The sequence below is a fragment of the Ranitomeya variabilis genome, chromosome 1 (assembly GCF_051348905.1).
Source record: "Ranitomeya variabilis isolate aRanVar5 chromosome 1, aRanVar5.hap1, whole genome shotgun sequence".
NCBI classification, from domain to species: domain Eukaryota; kingdom Metazoa; phylum Chordata; class Amphibia; order Anura; family Dendrobatidae; genus Ranitomeya; species Ranitomeya variabilis.
Window position 1 is genome coordinate 970,181,160 of NC_135232.1, and position 17,564 is coordinate 970,198,723.

The window sequence follows — 17,564 nt, forward strand, 5'->3', positions numbered from 1 at the left end:
TGCGAGGGGTGCGATGATGCCGGATGTGTGCAATGAACACATCCGGCATCATCGCATCCCAGAAGGGGGCGGGGCTTAGCGCAGAGCGGGTTTGCCGCTCCGACGATACCGCCGGCCATCCTGAACGTGGACACGTACCCTTAGAGGAGTGTTGAGGGGCACAACAGAGTATAGCAAAATCCACTTATTGGGTGTAGGTGGAGTGTTATAGTGTGAAGGGACAAATTAAGAAAGATTCTCCATTTTGTGCTTTTCGACTCCATTTTGCTGTTTTAAGATAAATTTTGTTACTAGGCTAAAGTTTACAGCTGTTATGAGACCTTGATTGTTGCAATCTGAACACAACATGAGACTGAGGGTGTATTGTTCTACGAGACTTTGACGTACAGATTGTTCTTACATTCTTATAGGTTAAGAATTGTGAGCGTGTTCTTATGCTGATTGGTTGAAGTATAATTTCTATGACTATGAAAAGGCATACACAATAAACGGGGGCGCAGAGATCTGCTTGATCCCCCCAGAGACACACGTCTCCGTCTGGTCATTTTCAGTTGCCGGCAATGCCCTGTAGATTAATTTGGAAATCACTGAGTTAACCGTGAAAGATCACTTTAGATCCTCCCTCAACAATAGTATGTGGGCTGGTGGGGTTTGTGTGGCGTGGCTGCTTTTCTATCCCAGTCCGGCCCTGGTAATAGGCTCTATCACAGTGATCAAAATGAACCAATAGCGAAAATAACCTATTGGTACTGGCAGTCAGATCTCAGTGGGCGCCCTGCCCATGCGCAAAGCATTTTTTTCTGGGAAGATGATGCGGAGAGCCATATCAGAGGAAAGAGAAATTAATTTTAAATTCCCAAAATACAAAAGCAGAAGTGGGTGATAAATACAGAAGTAGTGTCGTGTTTCTATGCTTTTCCTCTGATTGTTCCACTCTTGGTTTTGGCTTACAAATACTGAGGTAAAATACTGACCAAATACTGAATGTGTGACCGTGGCCTTATGGAACAGAGCTTGTGCACCTCCAGCAATAAATGCAATACATAGTTATCAAATGCTGCAGGGATCCCAAAACTGTACCAATAATAATAACAAAAAAAAACAAAAAAAACCTGAATATCGGCTATTCCACACCTGTTCCTGCACGGAAGAGTTGAGCACTCAGTCCACAGAAAAATCGATGAATCCAGCAGGAAGGTAGTAAAATCAGTAAATTTATTTCATTTTTTAAAAAAGGAAATGGTTGTAAATAAGTTATAATTTCTTACAGCATTATGCACACATTGCAGCGTTCTTCCGATGCATTTTGACTAACGTCTTAATCATGGTGAGAAAACTGTACCAATAATAATAACAGTTCTTCATGCTAAAAGCACTCTGACACCGCTCGATGAACAGAAATATTAGTTATGGTTTTTTTCCCCACTTAGTTCAGATTTTTTTCTTATTCTTTATTTATTCCTTATAAGAAACTTATAAAGACAATATAAATAATTAACCCTAATATTTCCCACCCACCCTTAAAAAAAAACCAGCCTTTTTGTATCAATTTTTTTGCAATAAAGGGGTCCACATCCTACAACATGTTCTTGACCTCTCTCCCCACACGATCTGCTCAGGACTGTTCGGATGTGGTCGCAATGTTCATCTCATCTTTTGCGCCTTTATTGCCTATGACGGGCGATCTGTGTCCTCTGCTGTTTTTCGGGGGCATCTCCATGTATATTTTGCCATTTATCGAGCCCTCTATAGCTGGCGAATTCTATTTCACCACAAAAATAATAATAAAAGAAAACAATAGACGTTTGGGATCGCTGTGATCGTACGGCCCGGAGAATCATTGTTACCACACACTGAGCACAGAAAAAAGCAAAACCCAAAACCCAATGGGGCAACTGTGCTTTCTTCACCGTTTTACCCCAACTAGATATCTTTCAGATTGTTTTGTACATTTATGGTAAAATGAATGGCGTCATACAAAACTACAACCAAGAGAAACAAAAAGAAAAACCAGGAAGGGTTAAACCCCGCAATAACTGATATCCCAGCACTAATACTCATTCACACCTTCCGCTTTCTCCCCCTTTACAGCAGAGAGCACAGTATGCAGTTAGTGCAATGACTCTACAATAGGCAGCATGTTGTGCGGTGATATAATCAGTGCGGCCCCCAGCACCGTCCTGCCAAGTACCCCGTCACGTGACCGGGAGAAGGTAATGTCACCGCCGACCTGCCTGTCCTGGAGGGGCGGGGCAGTCCGCTGTACCTGCTGCCGCCCTGCCCTTGGATCAGCCTACTGCGCATGTGCGCACTCCTCAATCCAGTAGCAGCGCTGAGATAGTGCGGAGATTGGCGGATGCCGGCAGAATACAGCAGCGGCTGCTGGAGACGGAGGCTGCGACTACATTCCCGGGCTGAGGAGTACATGTACCGGACACCTCCACTGAGCTGCAGGTAGGAAGTCGCTTTCTGTAGCAGTCAGAGGTGCCGTCCTCCCGGGGGATGAGACAGGTGCACCTGCAGTCATCTCTCTAGTGCTGGAGATGCAGCAGAGCCGAACTTGGCATTTGTCACAAGCTATAGAAATAAGTGACGAAACGTAATTCTCCCTTATTAGAGAGTGGTCCTCCTGTGCTAATTAAAAGTGTGGGGAACACCCCCATTATCAGGACTAATAGACCGGGGAGTGACCACTTCAGCTCTGCTACATCTGTAGATCTGGTTGCAGCTTGCACTTCTGTTACTAATGAAATATTGATGTCCCATGAGTGCTGGCTGATGTCTTGGCTAATATTACACATGTGTTGTTTGTTCTGCCTGTCCGCTGTGCATCGTGCGTGGTGTCGCCGTGCATCGTGCTTGGTGTCGCCGTGCATCGTGCGTGGTGTCGCCGTGCATCGTGCGTGGTGTCGCCGTGCATCGTGCGTGGTGTCGCCGTGCATCGTGCGTGGTGTCGCCGTGCAGCCTCCAGTATAGTATAATGACTTATTGATTGAGGCTACACCTCTGCACACAGGAGTTTATCAGGCGTGTACATAATGTGCAGCTGATGAGCACATCCTCTGGTAGGGCGGTCATACATGTTACCACAGCGGGGTCCTCACTGATGTCATGCAGAGCTGCTGCTGAACTTCCTTGGTTTTAGTCCTATTCTGGGATATTGAACAGTTCCATCTACAGCGCCCGGTTACGTGCTGGGACTTTCCTTGATTATTACGGCGAGTCCACACCATTCCGCAGCAGAATACAGTGCTAGGAAAGTGAGTCTGGAAAGTTTATGCACAGAATTTGACCGGCCGTATGGATTTCACAATCCGCCTCACATCCCTCGTTTTGACAGTTGATCCCCTCCCCCTTGTCCATTCGCATAGAGTGTATTTGCTGCGAACTGTGGTGTGGAAAGTTCTGCATCCATCCCATTCATCTGTAATAACCCCGCTCAAGTAACTGGAACTGATTTTTCAGCTGCAGAATTTCCTGCATCAAAATCTGCAGTGTGGGAACTCTCCCTAATTAAAGTAGGAATTGTTGCAGATTTTAAAGCCATTTACTTCTTATTCCCATCACACTTCAAGCTTTTAAGGGGAAATCAAATGAAAACAGATTTGCCTGGTAATTTTCTGCAGAAATAGTTTCCACAAAATCCTAAATGTTTTGAGGTTTCCCGTAAATGACTACTTGTGGCAGATCTGTTGCTGACGTTTCAGTGACTGCTCCTTTTCTCTGGACCTGCTGTGGACACAAGTCTACTAGTATCTGTGATCCGTGGCTGTGCCGCACACACTGCTGTGGTATTTGTCTGGCAATGATGTTCATATTGCTGAATCCTATCACATCTTGTATTGTGGGCACTTTTCTATAAAGTAACGCTCAGAATATAGACTGTGTCCAGCATGTCATTGTGTGTGTGTTGTGCCATTGTCCCTGGAGTTCACACACTCTGCGGTCAGTGATTGATACCCTTTGCATGCTGGAGCTTTGGAGTCCTGGAGCCATGGTTGCAAGTCTTTATTCCCCATTGATTCCAAGTATGAGCTATAAACTCCCATTATAACTCCCAGCCTTGGAGACTGAGTGGCTTTGGAGGGGGAGGGACGCTGGGTACTAACCGCCACCCAGGATCATTCAATGGGAGCGCTGACAAGTGACATCAAATAAGGTTTGCATTGTAAAATAAAGGGAGGGGACAGTGGAGAGTGTCCTGGGTGGGAGGAGGGCTGGGGAGGCTGATCTCATCCCCACACGATCACAAGCATTACTAATTGGTTTTCCCAGGGAAGCTGTCAAGCAACCTGTTGTGTTGCCTGTGTCTGTGCAAAGGTGACTTTTCCATTTCAGTAGTGTGGAGCAAAATAATTGGGGAACCTGGGGTGCCTGACATGTCTCAGGATGAAATTGGTGTAGAAGTGCGGAGATACTTGTGGTCCGTGTAACCCGTCAGTGAGGTACGTACGGCTCTTCTTGGGCTACTAGTACTGTCCGTATTGTGGTAATGTAATTCATACATCTTCTGTGTTCAGTGTGTAGCCTCGCTCAGCCCAGATTATGACAAGTTTACCTTTCACTGTTTTTATTGTTCTGCCGTTGTGTAGCGGAATTACAAAGTGGTTACACATACATTAGTCTGAAATGATGATAAACGATAAATATGTAATATGAGCAGATGAAAATGAGCTTTTTGTCTGGCCTCCCCAACCTGTGACTCTGGAGCCACCTGTGGCTTGTAGGCCCATGATGTGTGGCTCACAGCTCTCTGCCAGCTTGGTCTAGTAACTAGTTATGAAGTGAAGGTCTCCAGATGGTGGCCTTTGTGAGTTGCCCTGCACAGAAGAGTAGATCTGGGTGTGTATGTATTGGCAGTCAAGACTGGGAAGAGAGTTGTTGTAAGCTGGAGATAGGATGATACTGATGGTCACACCAGGGACGCGAAGCTTGACTGGACGGCTATAGTGTGGCGAGTGTGTGAGACATGGGAATACCGAATGGGTGCGAAATGGGAACCCTTGGAGGTAAGTACACTGCCTATATGGGAGGGGAACACAAGGTCTTAATTTGCTTTCTCTGGGGAAGCATCATCACATCGGTCATGGTGGGTTCTACTGTTGAAGGCTGGATGTGTCTCACGACCATCTCTTAGAGTTCAATGTGGCTCCCAAAGTAAGAAAAAAGGCTTTGGGATCGCCTCTTTATATTGACCCTTATCATATAATCTGCACGTGTACTGAGGAAGCCTCGACGTTAATTTACTATACAGATACGCTGGTCGTGGGGCTTCTCCTAATGATCATTTGTAGACGGATCTTTAGTATCATTAAACCAAATATTAGAAACCTTGAAATCTCTATGCCTAACTCTTAACAGGTGAAAGTTAGCAAGTATCCTCCTGTCCTGTAGGAATGCAGTGTTGCTGTATAGAGCAGACACATGGTGGTATCGGCGCAGTCATCAGGAGTGGGCTTTTATATCAGGCATGTGTTATGTTCAGATTGGATGTAATTGATTGCTCTCAGAGAAAGTCTTCCACACGCACAGCCTGCTTCATCCACGACCTGACAGCATTGTTGTCATTAGGCGGTTTTCCATGTTGTGGTCGTGTGTGGGAAGCCTTCCGTCTGCTGTTTCCAGTCTTTATCACACATCTTTTACATTTTGTGCTGGGGCTCTGGTGCACGCGATGAGTGCACCGATGTAGTTACATTCGTTTGCATGCTGTCGGGTTGAATTTATTCCTATGGGGTTGCATGAAATTGTGAGATTCTATGCATAATAATGCGACTGTAATTTAATGACCATGAAGCATTACCAGTGATGATCACAAATAGCTTACAATTGTTTCTGCCATAGAGCAATCATATTATATTTATGTTTCTTCAGAAAGCTTCACCACTAAATTGCAAGTAAACATTGCAAGTATTTTTCATGGGAGATAAGTTGCCTTAGAGGCTTTAAAAGGGGTTGTCTCAACTTCTTCTTTTATTAATAAATAATCCTTTCCATTCTCAAACAGAGGGATTTTTACTGTTATTGTTTACAAGTCACTGTCTAGGTTACTAGTTACCGCTGCAGCCGATCAGTGGTGGCCAGTCTCATTGGTAAAGAGGGGCAGAGCTTGTAAGCGCTGCTCTCAAGCTGGATCCAGCCATTACCTTCATGTCTCCGATGCTGCAGAAGTAAATCTTGCAGCATCGGAGAGAACACAGTTCGGAACAGCGGCACAACCATATTGCTGGTCCAAACTGTCAGTAAGCGCCAAGCTGGGAGGCTGAGGAGGAGTGTGCTCTTGATGGCACGTGGGACAAAAAGGTATTTTCAGTTTGAGAACCCCATTTCACATGATTGGTTCCACTGAGATTGGTTGAGGTCAGGGACAATTTTATGTGACATTGCAAAATGACTGTACCCAATTTTTGTCTTACAAAATGACAAACAAAATCTAGTTATGGAGCCATTTAATTAGCTCCTATGAGAGGCGCTGTGCTGCAGCACTGAGAATGGTCACTACACTGTCTGAAGCTATAGAAAAATTCCAATATGCATTTTTGGTGGTGGACAATAATTAACACAATGAAAAGACCATATATGTATATCTATATATAGCTATATACATCGACATATCCATATGTCCAAAACACCACCTATGCATGGATATAAGGATAACTGCAAAACACAATTCAATAGAAAGAAAGCAGCACGCAGTCATAGAATCCAAAACCAAATAATATTTTATTTAAACTAGACACAATAACAAGCCAGACAAACGATGCTAGACAGGGCTAAAAGATGACAAAGAAAGCCATCAGCAACATGTTTAAGCCCAAGGTACGGCAATCCCTAAGTAGAGGTAAACTCATATAGGTGAGCTGTAAAGTGCAGCGTGCAGTATATAGCAGCAGTTATAATTACCAATAGGCAAACAGTACAGCCAATATCACTAACTCCTCAAACATACAATAATCAATAAAGTGGCTGTGAATATAAAGAGAGCAAAAGCGTGCACATCACCTGATGATGATGATGGTAAATAACGTAGGGACACCGGTCCACCATCGGTGTCCCTACGTTATTTACCATCATCATCAGGTGATATTGGCTGTACTGTTTGCCTATTGGTAATTATAACTGCTTCTATATACTGCATGCTGCACTTTACAGCTCACCTATATGAGATTGCCGTACCTTGGGCTTAAACATGTTGCTGATGGCTTTCACTCTGAAGCTGCGGTGCCCTGGCACTGTACAGTGTAGGTCCTGCAGAAACTGGATGTAAGCTGATGTTTTTGACGGTTGTCGAACTGCCAATAATCTGATGTTGATGATGTATCCCAAGGATATGTCATTAATATCTCAAGGCTCCCATACACTTCAGGTATGTCGACTGAACTTGATTTCTGCAGGAAATCTGTCAACCATCTATGACAAGTCTGACCAGTTCATGAGATATAGCCATCTAGCAAATGATCGCTCAGCTGACAACTCTCTGATGTTCACATGTCCAGTAGTGATAAGTTAGGACAGATCCAGCAGCAATCTGTTGGCAAAAAAGTTGTGCAGACACTACTCTAGTCCCTTTTTTAAATTACTGATCTCTGCTGAATCTGCAGGTTTTTTTTTTTTTTTTGGGGGGGGGGGGGTTTAACATTGAAGTCTTTGGAAAATGGTTCTTACTGGATACAGTAAGCAAAAAAAAAAGGATCTATTACAAATGAAAAAAAAAGACGGATGGCTAATTAACAGATCCATTTTCCATAGCCTTCAATGTTAACAAAATGCAAAACGCCATCTCAGAAAGGAAGAGCGCATAAACTCTGGTCACGTATTGGAGGTAGCTAACCTAATGGTCCATATCAAGCCAGATGACTTAGGATAAGAAGCTAAACCAGAAAATCTATTTGCATATTTAATTTTCCAAAGGAGCATTGCATGATCAATTTCTTGCTATACCAACTTGGCGTTTTCCACAATGAGAAACTTAACCTTTGGATCCTCTGTCAGCAGCTTTTCAACCAGCAAAATCATTTCTGATGCTTTGCACTGATGAGGGGCAAATGCCCAGAAACACATGTCTGCAAATTGTGTTTCTGGTTTGGATTCTTATCCTAAGTCATGTGGCAAAGACTTTAAAGGGTCAGTTTTGACTTTTACGATTGCTACATCCAATAAGTAGCAAAAGTTACTATCCTCTTCTCTGAAAAGGCTTTTTGCATGTTTTAAATCCCCCCCCCCCCCCTGGAACATTATATGGCCCATAATTCTCCCTATGCTAGCTCTTTCCACAAGGAAAAAATGTACCCCTGAGGTCGAGTTTCTTCATATCATTGAGGGTGACCAATTTGGGTGGGTGTCAGATCTTCAAAAAATAATCATGACTGTGTCCAACATGGATTAAATAACCCTATTAGGCTACATGTTTGTATAACCAATGATTTACTGTTAATCTTGTTGTACATGGTACACGGAAGACAAGGTAAAGGTGCCCAGAAGGGTTTCCAGCTCTGGCATGTTCCGATTACCATGCTCTTTATGTGATGGTACAGGTACTCTTATGTAACCCACGCTAAATTAACATTGAGGTGTCATTTATTAAAAAGCAGGGAGATTATAAAATGTGCTGAAATATCATAACAAAACCTTAGAAGCCCCTCAGGCGAAAACAAGTGGCTTTATTTTATGAGCGTCTGTGTGCTTTTTTTGATGGATTTCATTAATTTCTCATATTAGCCGTTTGTGGCATTGTTCGTTCTTCACAACTTCCATAGCCATGTAATCACAGAAGGCTTTAAAGACTTAGCATTTGTTTTTCAAGTGTCTTCTTGATGGGTTTTTCCATTGTTTGTTCCACTCCCTGAATCAGCACTTCTTTCTTATCTGAAGGCAGGATGTTATAGAATTGATTTGGGGTCCTGGATGAGAGGTTTTTCTATACCTATGCTATCACTTTTCTCAGGATGTAGCCATGATTGCAGAAGTGCCACAATGCTTGATTATAAAACCAGAGGGTTAGTTAAACATTGCCCTATACATCAGTATTGTCTTAATGTTTGACATTCATCGGATAGATTTCAATAAACCCATTATAGCTTTTATGATTCGAGATTAACACAGAAAATCAACAGATTGGCACTTTTAACCCATTTCTTGGATATTAATATGGTATCTACAGGACAGATTTTTAACTTTTGGCCAACCCTTACAAATATTTAGGACTAAGGCTATGTGCACACTTTGCGGATTTTGCTGCGGATCCGCAGCGGATTTGACCGCTGCGGATCCGCAGCAGTTTCCCGTGAGTTTACAGTACAATGTAAACCTATGGGAAACAAAAAACGCTGTGCACATGCTGCGGAAAAAAACGCGCGGGCTCACAATCTAAATTCCCTATCAGTTTGTCTTTGGAGTGTGGGAGGAAACCGGAGAACCCAGAGGAAACCCATGCAAACACAGAACATACAAACTCCTTGCAGATGTTGTCCTTGGTGGGATTTGAACACAGGACTCCAGCGCTGCAAGGCTACAGTGCTAACCACTGAGCCACCGTACTGTCCTAATGCTTGTGATTCAGAATATGTAACCCACTAAGACAATAAAATCATTAAAGAGAATCTGTGACGCCCAAAATCGCGGGTGAGGTAAGCCCACCGGCATCAAGGGCTTATCTACAGCATTCTGTAATGCTTTAGATAAGCCCCCGATGTATCCTAAAAGATGGGAAAAAGACATTAGATTATACTCACCCAGGGGCGTTCCCGCTGCTGGTTCGGTTCCGGCACCTCCCATCTTCATCAGATGACGTCCTCTTCTGGTCTTCACGCAGCGGCTACTGCGCAGGCGTACTTTGTCTGTCCTGTTGAGGGCAGAGCAAAGTACTGCAGTGCGCAGGCGCCGGGTCTCTCTGGGCGCCTGCGCATTGGTCATACAGACAAATTTCTGGTTATACAGAGAGCATATCAATGGCATTTAAAGACAATCTACATTCTCTAAAAGGAATCGGTGTTCAAACTAAGTCACACCGCTTGGTGCTTCACAGTGGGGCCAACCCCTTAAATACACCTTCCCTAATGCTCAGTTACTGTCAGTGTGGGGCTGCGGCTACAGCCACCACTCTCTATAAACAAAGTCAAGTCTGAAACCAGAACGCTACTTGGAGGAATGAAGTTAATTTTTGCCAGCGCTGGGGAGGTTCAAGAACCTCTATTAACCTACAGGTTAAGGCCGGCCTCACACTCAGCGTATGTAAATACGGTCCGTTTTTTACGGCCGTAATACGCAGAAAAGTCCCCAAAATAGTGATCCGTATGTCATCTGTAGGCAGGGTGTGTCAGCGTATTTTGCGCATGGCATCCTCCGTATGTAATCCGTATGGCATCCGTACTGCGATATTTTCTCGCAGGCTTGCAAAACCGACATCTAATGGATTTATGGGCTCAAATGTTCGTTAAAATATATATATATATATATATATATATATATATATATATATATATATATATATATATATATATATATATATATATATATATATATATATCCTGTACTTATATTTAATTCAGCACGAGATATGTGAATAGCCGGTAAGTCAATTGCCGGCTTTTCATTTCTCCTTCCCAAACCCGACAGGATATGAGACATGGTTTACATACAGTAAACCATCTTATATCCCTTTTTTTTTGCATATATCCACACTACTAATGTTAGTAGTGTGTATGTGCAAAATTTGGGCACTGTAGCTTGTAAAATAAAGGGTTAAATCGCAGAAAAAATTGGCGTGGGCTCCCGCACAATTTTCTCCGCCAGAGTGGTAAAGCCAGTGACTGAGGGCAGATATTAATAGCCTAGAGAGGGTCCATGGTTATTGGCCCCCCCCTGGCTACAAACATCTGCCCCCAGCCACCCCAGAAAAGGCACATCTGGAAGATGCGCCTATTCTGGCACTTGGCCACTCTCTTCCCACTCCCGTGTAGCGGTGTGATATGGGGTAATGAAGGGTTAATGTCACCTTGCTATTGTAAGGTGACATTAAGCCAGATTAATAGAGAGATGTCAATTATGACACCTATCCATTATTAATCCAATAGTATGAAATGGTTAATAAAACACACACACACATTATTACAAAGTCCTTTAATGAAATAAAGACACAGGTTGTTGTAATATTTTATTATTCTTTTAATCCAGCTGAAGACCATCGTTCTGTAACAAAGTAAAAATAACAAATCAACAATATCTCATACCTTCCGATGAGCAGTCATGTCCCACGAAGTAAATCCATCTGAAGGGGTTAAATCATTTTACAGCCAGGAGCTGTGCTAAAGCACTCGCTCCTGCCTGTAAAGCCCCGGGTACTGAATGGAAAGCAGTTTGATCTGTACTTACCTTGAGTTGCGGTGATGCGCCCTCTACTGGATGTCCTCATATGAACTCGAGCGTGGGAACTTTTCCAAGGCTCCAGTTCATGAGGACATCCAGCAGAGGGCGCATCACCGCAACTCAAGGTAACTACAGATCACCCAGCTTTCCATTCAGTACCCGGGGCTTTACAGGCAGGAGGGAGTGCTTTAGCACAGCTCCTGGCTGTAAAATGATTTAACCCCTTCAGATGGATTTACTTCGTGGGACGTGACTGCTCATCGGAAGGTATGAGATATTGTTGATTTGTTATTTTTACTTTGTTACAGAACGATGGTCTTCAGCTGGATTAAGAGAATAATAAAATATTACAACAACCTGTGTCTTTATTTCATTAAAGGACTTAGTAATAATGTGTGTGTGTTTTATTAACCATTTCGTACTATTGGATTAATAATGGATAGGTGTCATAATTGACGCCTCTCCATTATTAATCTGGCTTAATGTCACCTTACAATAGCAAGGTGACATTAACCCTTCATTACCCCATATCCCACCGCTACACGGGAGTGGGAAGAGAGTGGCCAAGTGCCAGAATAGGCACATCTTCCAGATGTGCCTTTTCTGGGGTGGCTGGGGGCAGATGTTTGTAGCCGGGGGGGCCAATAACCATGGACCCTCTCTAGGCTATTAATATCTGCCCTCAGGCACTGGCTTTACCACTCTGGCGGAGAAAATTGCGCAGGAGCCCACGCCAATTTTTTCCGCCATTTAACCCTTTATTTTAGCAGCTACAGAGGCCAAATTTTGCACATACACACTACTAACATTAGTAGTGTGGAATATGCAAAAAAATAAGGGATATGAGATGGTTTACTGTATATAAACCATGTCTCATATCCTGTCGGGTTTGGGAAGGAGAAATGAAAAGCCGGCAATTGAATTACCGGCTTTTCTCTCTAACACCGCTACGTATTTCTCGCAGGTCACACTGCTGGTCCGTGTGTAATCCGTATTTTTCTCGCCCCCATAGACTTTCATTGGCGATTTTGTTTTTGCGCAATACGGTGACAAACGCAGCATGCTGCGATTTTGTATGGCCGTACAAGACCGTATAATACGGATCAGTAAAATACGGCTGATAGGAGCTGGGACATAGAGAATCATTGGGCCGTGTGTTATGTGTATTTTACGGACGTAGTTTATGCGTTCATACGTCCGTAAAACTCGCTAGTGTGAGGCCGGCCTAATACTGTTTTTTTTTCACGTGACCGGTTCACTTTAAATGTTTGGCCACGACATGATGCACTGAGCACCTGTACTTGGTTTGAGCAGTCATTCTGTGCTTACAGTCCCTTTTTAAAGAGAGTCCACCTGTTTGGTTTTTTTATTTATCTCCATGGCTCAGGCAACATGAATCTTCTGCCAGGTTTCTTTTTAAGGCCCTTTTACATGGGCTGATGCAAACTGTATAGGGACTGAAAGATCATTAACACTATGACTTGGTTCCCATACAGCTTGCATATTGTGGGCAGCATGTCACCTATTTATATGTGGGGATGTGCTATTGACAACAATGATTTTTAGGCCACATACACAATTAGTTCAGCCAGTGACAAAGTATTATTCGTTCATAGGCTAATTTGTCAGGTTTCCATGGCGCGATGAGCATAGCATGTGTTAAGAATTTGTCTACACTCCATCCACTTCCCAAATACTGTAATCCTCTGCAGATTTTCTGTCAGAAAATCCACCACATTTCTGACCCATGGTGATATAGCCGAATAGCCTATTCACTGGCGGCCTGAGATGGGGCCGTCTGTTGCCTAATCACATTAATAATATTGTTCTCACCAAAGCTGATCATACTCAAGATAACTGGACATTCCCCACTCTCCCAACTCCCCCCATAAACTGAGTTCTGATCATGTATTTTCCATGGGGGAGGGGGCGTGAGAGAAAATCACAGCTTATCTCCCCTGAAAAGGAAATGATCAGCCATTGAATTTCCATCTGCCCCTGCCTGATCATTCCCTTTCCCGACTTCTATCGGGGAAGAGTCAGAAGGCCACTATACACATCAGGTGGTTGGCCTGTCCTGTCCAAATTATCCAGTCTATTATATGTGGGGTTTTAGCCTATCTATTGAACCTCGTGTTGATCATAAAGGCTAACATCATCAGTGCTAGATTTGTGGTAATAACTGCTTGTCATTCCTTAAGTATAGGCTACTTTTTAATCTTGGTTAATGTTGAAAGTTTGCCCTATATCCACTCCTCCTATAGGTGCTGGTGAAGAAGGGAGGTTGTCATTGTTTTACCTAGTTATTATGATGAAACCTATGATTACAGTGCTGGCTTCATATATCCTGACTTGATTGTAAGGATGTACTATATATTGTTCTTAAAGTAGCTCTAAAGTTGTAAATGAGGTGACCTGATTGCCAGTCACCTTAATATTCGTGTAAGTATTTACCTGAAATAACATGTAGACCTCAATTATCAAACCATTGTGTGCTGATTGACTTCAAGAAATATGGGAGAACAGTTTCTATGTGATAACTCCTGCAGATTGTAGGCTGCTGTTCCCACTAGCAGCCTGTAGTCAGGGGGTTAAATGGTTGTATCTGTAGGGAAGTCAAGTGACATTCATCTGGATAATGATTTACTCTTCAGAGTGGCTCCAAGATGGAGCTTTACTGTTTGTGACTTGCTATGGAGATTTTACACCTTTTGACATACCCTATCGACACATCTCCTCCCCCCCCCCGATAATCAGTTGGCCAGCACCTCCATACAAATTGGTGTTAGCCGAATCTTTTGATATCTGTGTGTATGGCCAGCATTTATCGAAAGTGTATGGCGGGGCTTTAGTGAGCTAGGAGTAGGACTTTTCCATCTGGGTGGTTAGTCTTCTGGTTTTTGTCACTTAAAGGTGAATTGTGTTTGTCTTTGTGTCTGTACCATAATTACTCCATCATTAGACAAATAGATACCACTCACTAATTGAGATGTCTAAAAGGGACAAAGGGAGTCTATTTGTTTTAACAGGATACAAGTACTCTGGATTGTGGCTGCCATGCTAAGACCCCTTCTACTTAAGTTCTAGGTAGATTATTGTAGGTTAGTAGTGTAGGAAGTCATTTATTTTTTTTCTATCCCAGTGGTATTTGAAAGCTCAGTTTTCTGTAGGTAACTGATACTACTGGAAACTGTACTTCCACTATTGGCTTGCTATGAGAATGAGATGGGTCAGGTATGGCCACACATGGAGTTGTAGGGGTGACGATTTCACAAAGCATGACAAAGACAAGACTGTAAATGCAAGGCCTCCGCTAGATGAAAGTGCTAGTAACCAGATGTTTCTAGGTTCCTCGGTATTTACTTAGTGTTTTAGAATAGAAACCTCCCACCTATAATACTAAGTTGTCATCAAGCCATCATAGATCAAGAAATGGCTGACACGTAGTCACATATATCATCATATGTGCGTGTCGGAACAGCTGTAGCCTGAGTAACCATGTTCAAAGTGCTGAACTGATGATTGCATTGGCGATAGACCCTATTATTCATAAGGCTCTGATCACACTTGCATTTGTGGGTTGTTCCGGTTTTTGCATTTTTGTTCACAAGGAATGTGTAGCCCGCAGCTCTAATCTCGGCAGAAACCCTAACTCAATCTATGGATGAAATTGGGGGCCATGAGCATTTGCCAATATATGTTGGCAAGCATGCTAGCATAGTTATTGCAATCTGCAGACATGACTTGGGCCTCATTCAGGCGGATGTTTTTCACATACAAGTTCTATCTGCGACTTTCACTTATGGCGCTCGTACCTGTGATAGTCTATGGGGCCATTCACGTGTATGAAAAATGACGAGGACGTCTGATTTTGATCTGAGCGTAAAGTCAATATCAGCAACGCAAGTCTGAGTCCGTGAAGAAACAGGCTTGCACTTGGACAACTGCAATCCGATGTTCATTGACTGTCACATAGGAGATGGAGAAGTTTATTTATTTTATTTTTCTCTCCACGTTCAAGAAAAACTGACACTGACCAAATAAGTCTTCTGTTTTTCTCACAATTGAGATAATCTGACATCTGAATGAGGCCTAAAGTGTGAACAGAGACTTAGCTGCTCTTCAACAGGTGGAGCATTCCTAGAAACTCTCAATCCCTAATATCAGAGTGTGTAATCATAATGGCGATCACATGATTAAATGATCAAAAAGCTCCTTCGTCAGATCATCTGATTGTCTGTGCCAGAAAAATAATCGTTGTTGTCGGCAGCACATCACCCTGTGTAAACTGGGGATTTACTGTCAATAACATATGTAGTGGGACAGAACAATCGTATTAGTGATCTCTCTGTACACAGTTAGCCTGTGAAAACGGGCCAAAAACAGAGTTCACCAATAATGGGATTTTTTTTTTTTTCTTGATCATTCTTATATTTTTGTGTGTGTGTTTCTTCTTAGATTACTGAAGGTGTGAACGTAGCCTTATACTTTCTTTAAAGAAAATGGCTAACTCGTTGTAAACCAAAACCTCAGGATAGACTAGAAATGCCTGCACAACTGAGGAATACCTTGGAGCTATACTATTTGCTTTGTTCATAGCTCCGCTCAGGGAAACATGGCAGCAGGTACATTTCCAGGATGCATATGTGTTTGTCTAAAAATAATCCAAGTAAAGAGATTCTCTATCATGGAAAATATCATAGCGGGAGGAGTAATTTAACGTCACTGTAGCCTTTGTGTCCAATATCCTTTATCCTGCTGAAAAGTCAACATGTAGGTGGGTGAGGAAACATGAGGCAGCTAAAGAGTAATGAAGGTAACTGTTGTCATTGATGTCCTTTCGTACCTTCTCTGAGATAGTGGAAACTCTCTAGTAAAAGGTTTTGCTCTTACCAAGAAGGGAAGGTATGAAACGTAAAGGTACCGTCACATTAAGCGACGCTGCAGCGATATCGACAACGATGCCGATCGCTGCAGCGTTGCTGTGTGGTCGCTGGGGAGCTGTCACACAGTCAGCTCTCCAGCGACCAACGATGCCGAAGTCCCCGGGTAACCAGGGTAAACATCGGGTTACTAAGCGCAGGGCCGCGCTTAGTAACCCGATGTTTACCCTGGTTACCAGTGTAAATGTTAAAAAAACAAACACTACATACTTACATTGCCGTGTCTGTCGCGTCCCTCGCCTTCAGCTTCCCTGCACTGTGTAAGCGCCGGCCCTAAGCACAGCGGTGACGTCAAAGTCGTTTAGTATGAAGGTACCTTAAGCAAAAATATCATGAGTGGCCCTACAGCAGTGGTCTCCAATGTATCATTATCCAGTTCTTTCAAAACTACAACTGTGCGTTTACTACTGTTTTAGAACATGAAAATAATTGTATTGTTGGTCCATTTCAGGTCTGAACACGTAACATACATGGGTTTGGCGGTGATGTTATGGACTAGGATGCTTTTCTACGGCCCCGAGGTCCAGCATTAGTGATGCCCCTTTTGGCGACAAGTCTGCATGAAGATGCATGTTATGAACTGCGTATCCCTGGTCAACGATAAAGAGAATGGAGACTGCAATGTGGTCATTAGTGACTTAATGCTTGATAACAGATTAGCCGATACATCAGGACCACCACCACCTCCTCCCCCGCCTCCACCTCCTCCACCACTTCTCTTTCAGAATCATGGTTCCCACCCAGGACCACCACCACCACCTCCCCCGCCTGGGGCTCCCCCACCACCTCCTTTTTTACAAAACGGTATTTATGGACATGGCAGTAACAACAAGAAAAAGAAAATTAGGAATTTTTTCTGGAAAACCATCCCTGAAGAGCAGGTGAAGGGTAAAACCAATATCTGGACTATAGCTGCTAGACAACATCCGTACCAGATCGACACAAAGACCATTGAGGAATTGTTTGGGCAACAAGAGGATCTAAAGTCAGGAGCACTCAAGAGAGCGGGGAGCTCGAGGTCGTCTTTCCGTGAGCTGAAGGATGAGGTAACTTATTAATTAAACTGTACAAAGGATTACATTAATTGTTTGAGGAGCTTATTGATTTAGCTTACAAAGACCATAATTAGTATGAATTAAAGCTGCAATAGTCATGTAACATACCACAGTAGATATTCTTTCTCTCATATTCCTTGGATGCAATTTTCCTATCTGAATACTATTGGTTCTTAGTCCAGCAAAAAAAAAGATGGCTGCA

The 17,564-nt window shown here is 43.1% G+C and overlaps 1 protein-coding gene across 2 annotated transcripts in view; it reads left to right on the top strand.

Moving 5' to 3' along the window:
- Positions 1-2,241: 2,241 nt before the first annotated feature.
- FHDC1 (FH2 domain containing 1) overlaps positions 2,242-17,564 on the top strand; it is a 47,740-nt gene continuing 32,417 nt past the window's right edge. The window contains exons 1-2 of one of the 2 annotated variants that reach the window (XM_077279329.1): positions 2,242-2,454; positions 16,759-17,353. In XM_077279329.1, the coding sequence (XP_077135444.1) occupies positions 16,868-17,353 (486 nt within the window). In that variant the 5' untranslated portion in view covers positions 2,242-2,454; positions 16,759-16,867. Of the gene's footprint in view, positions 2,455-4,203; positions 4,446-16,758; positions 17,354-17,564 lie in introns of those variants that run through there. The other variant, XM_077279330.1, reaches the window with a different exon arrangement.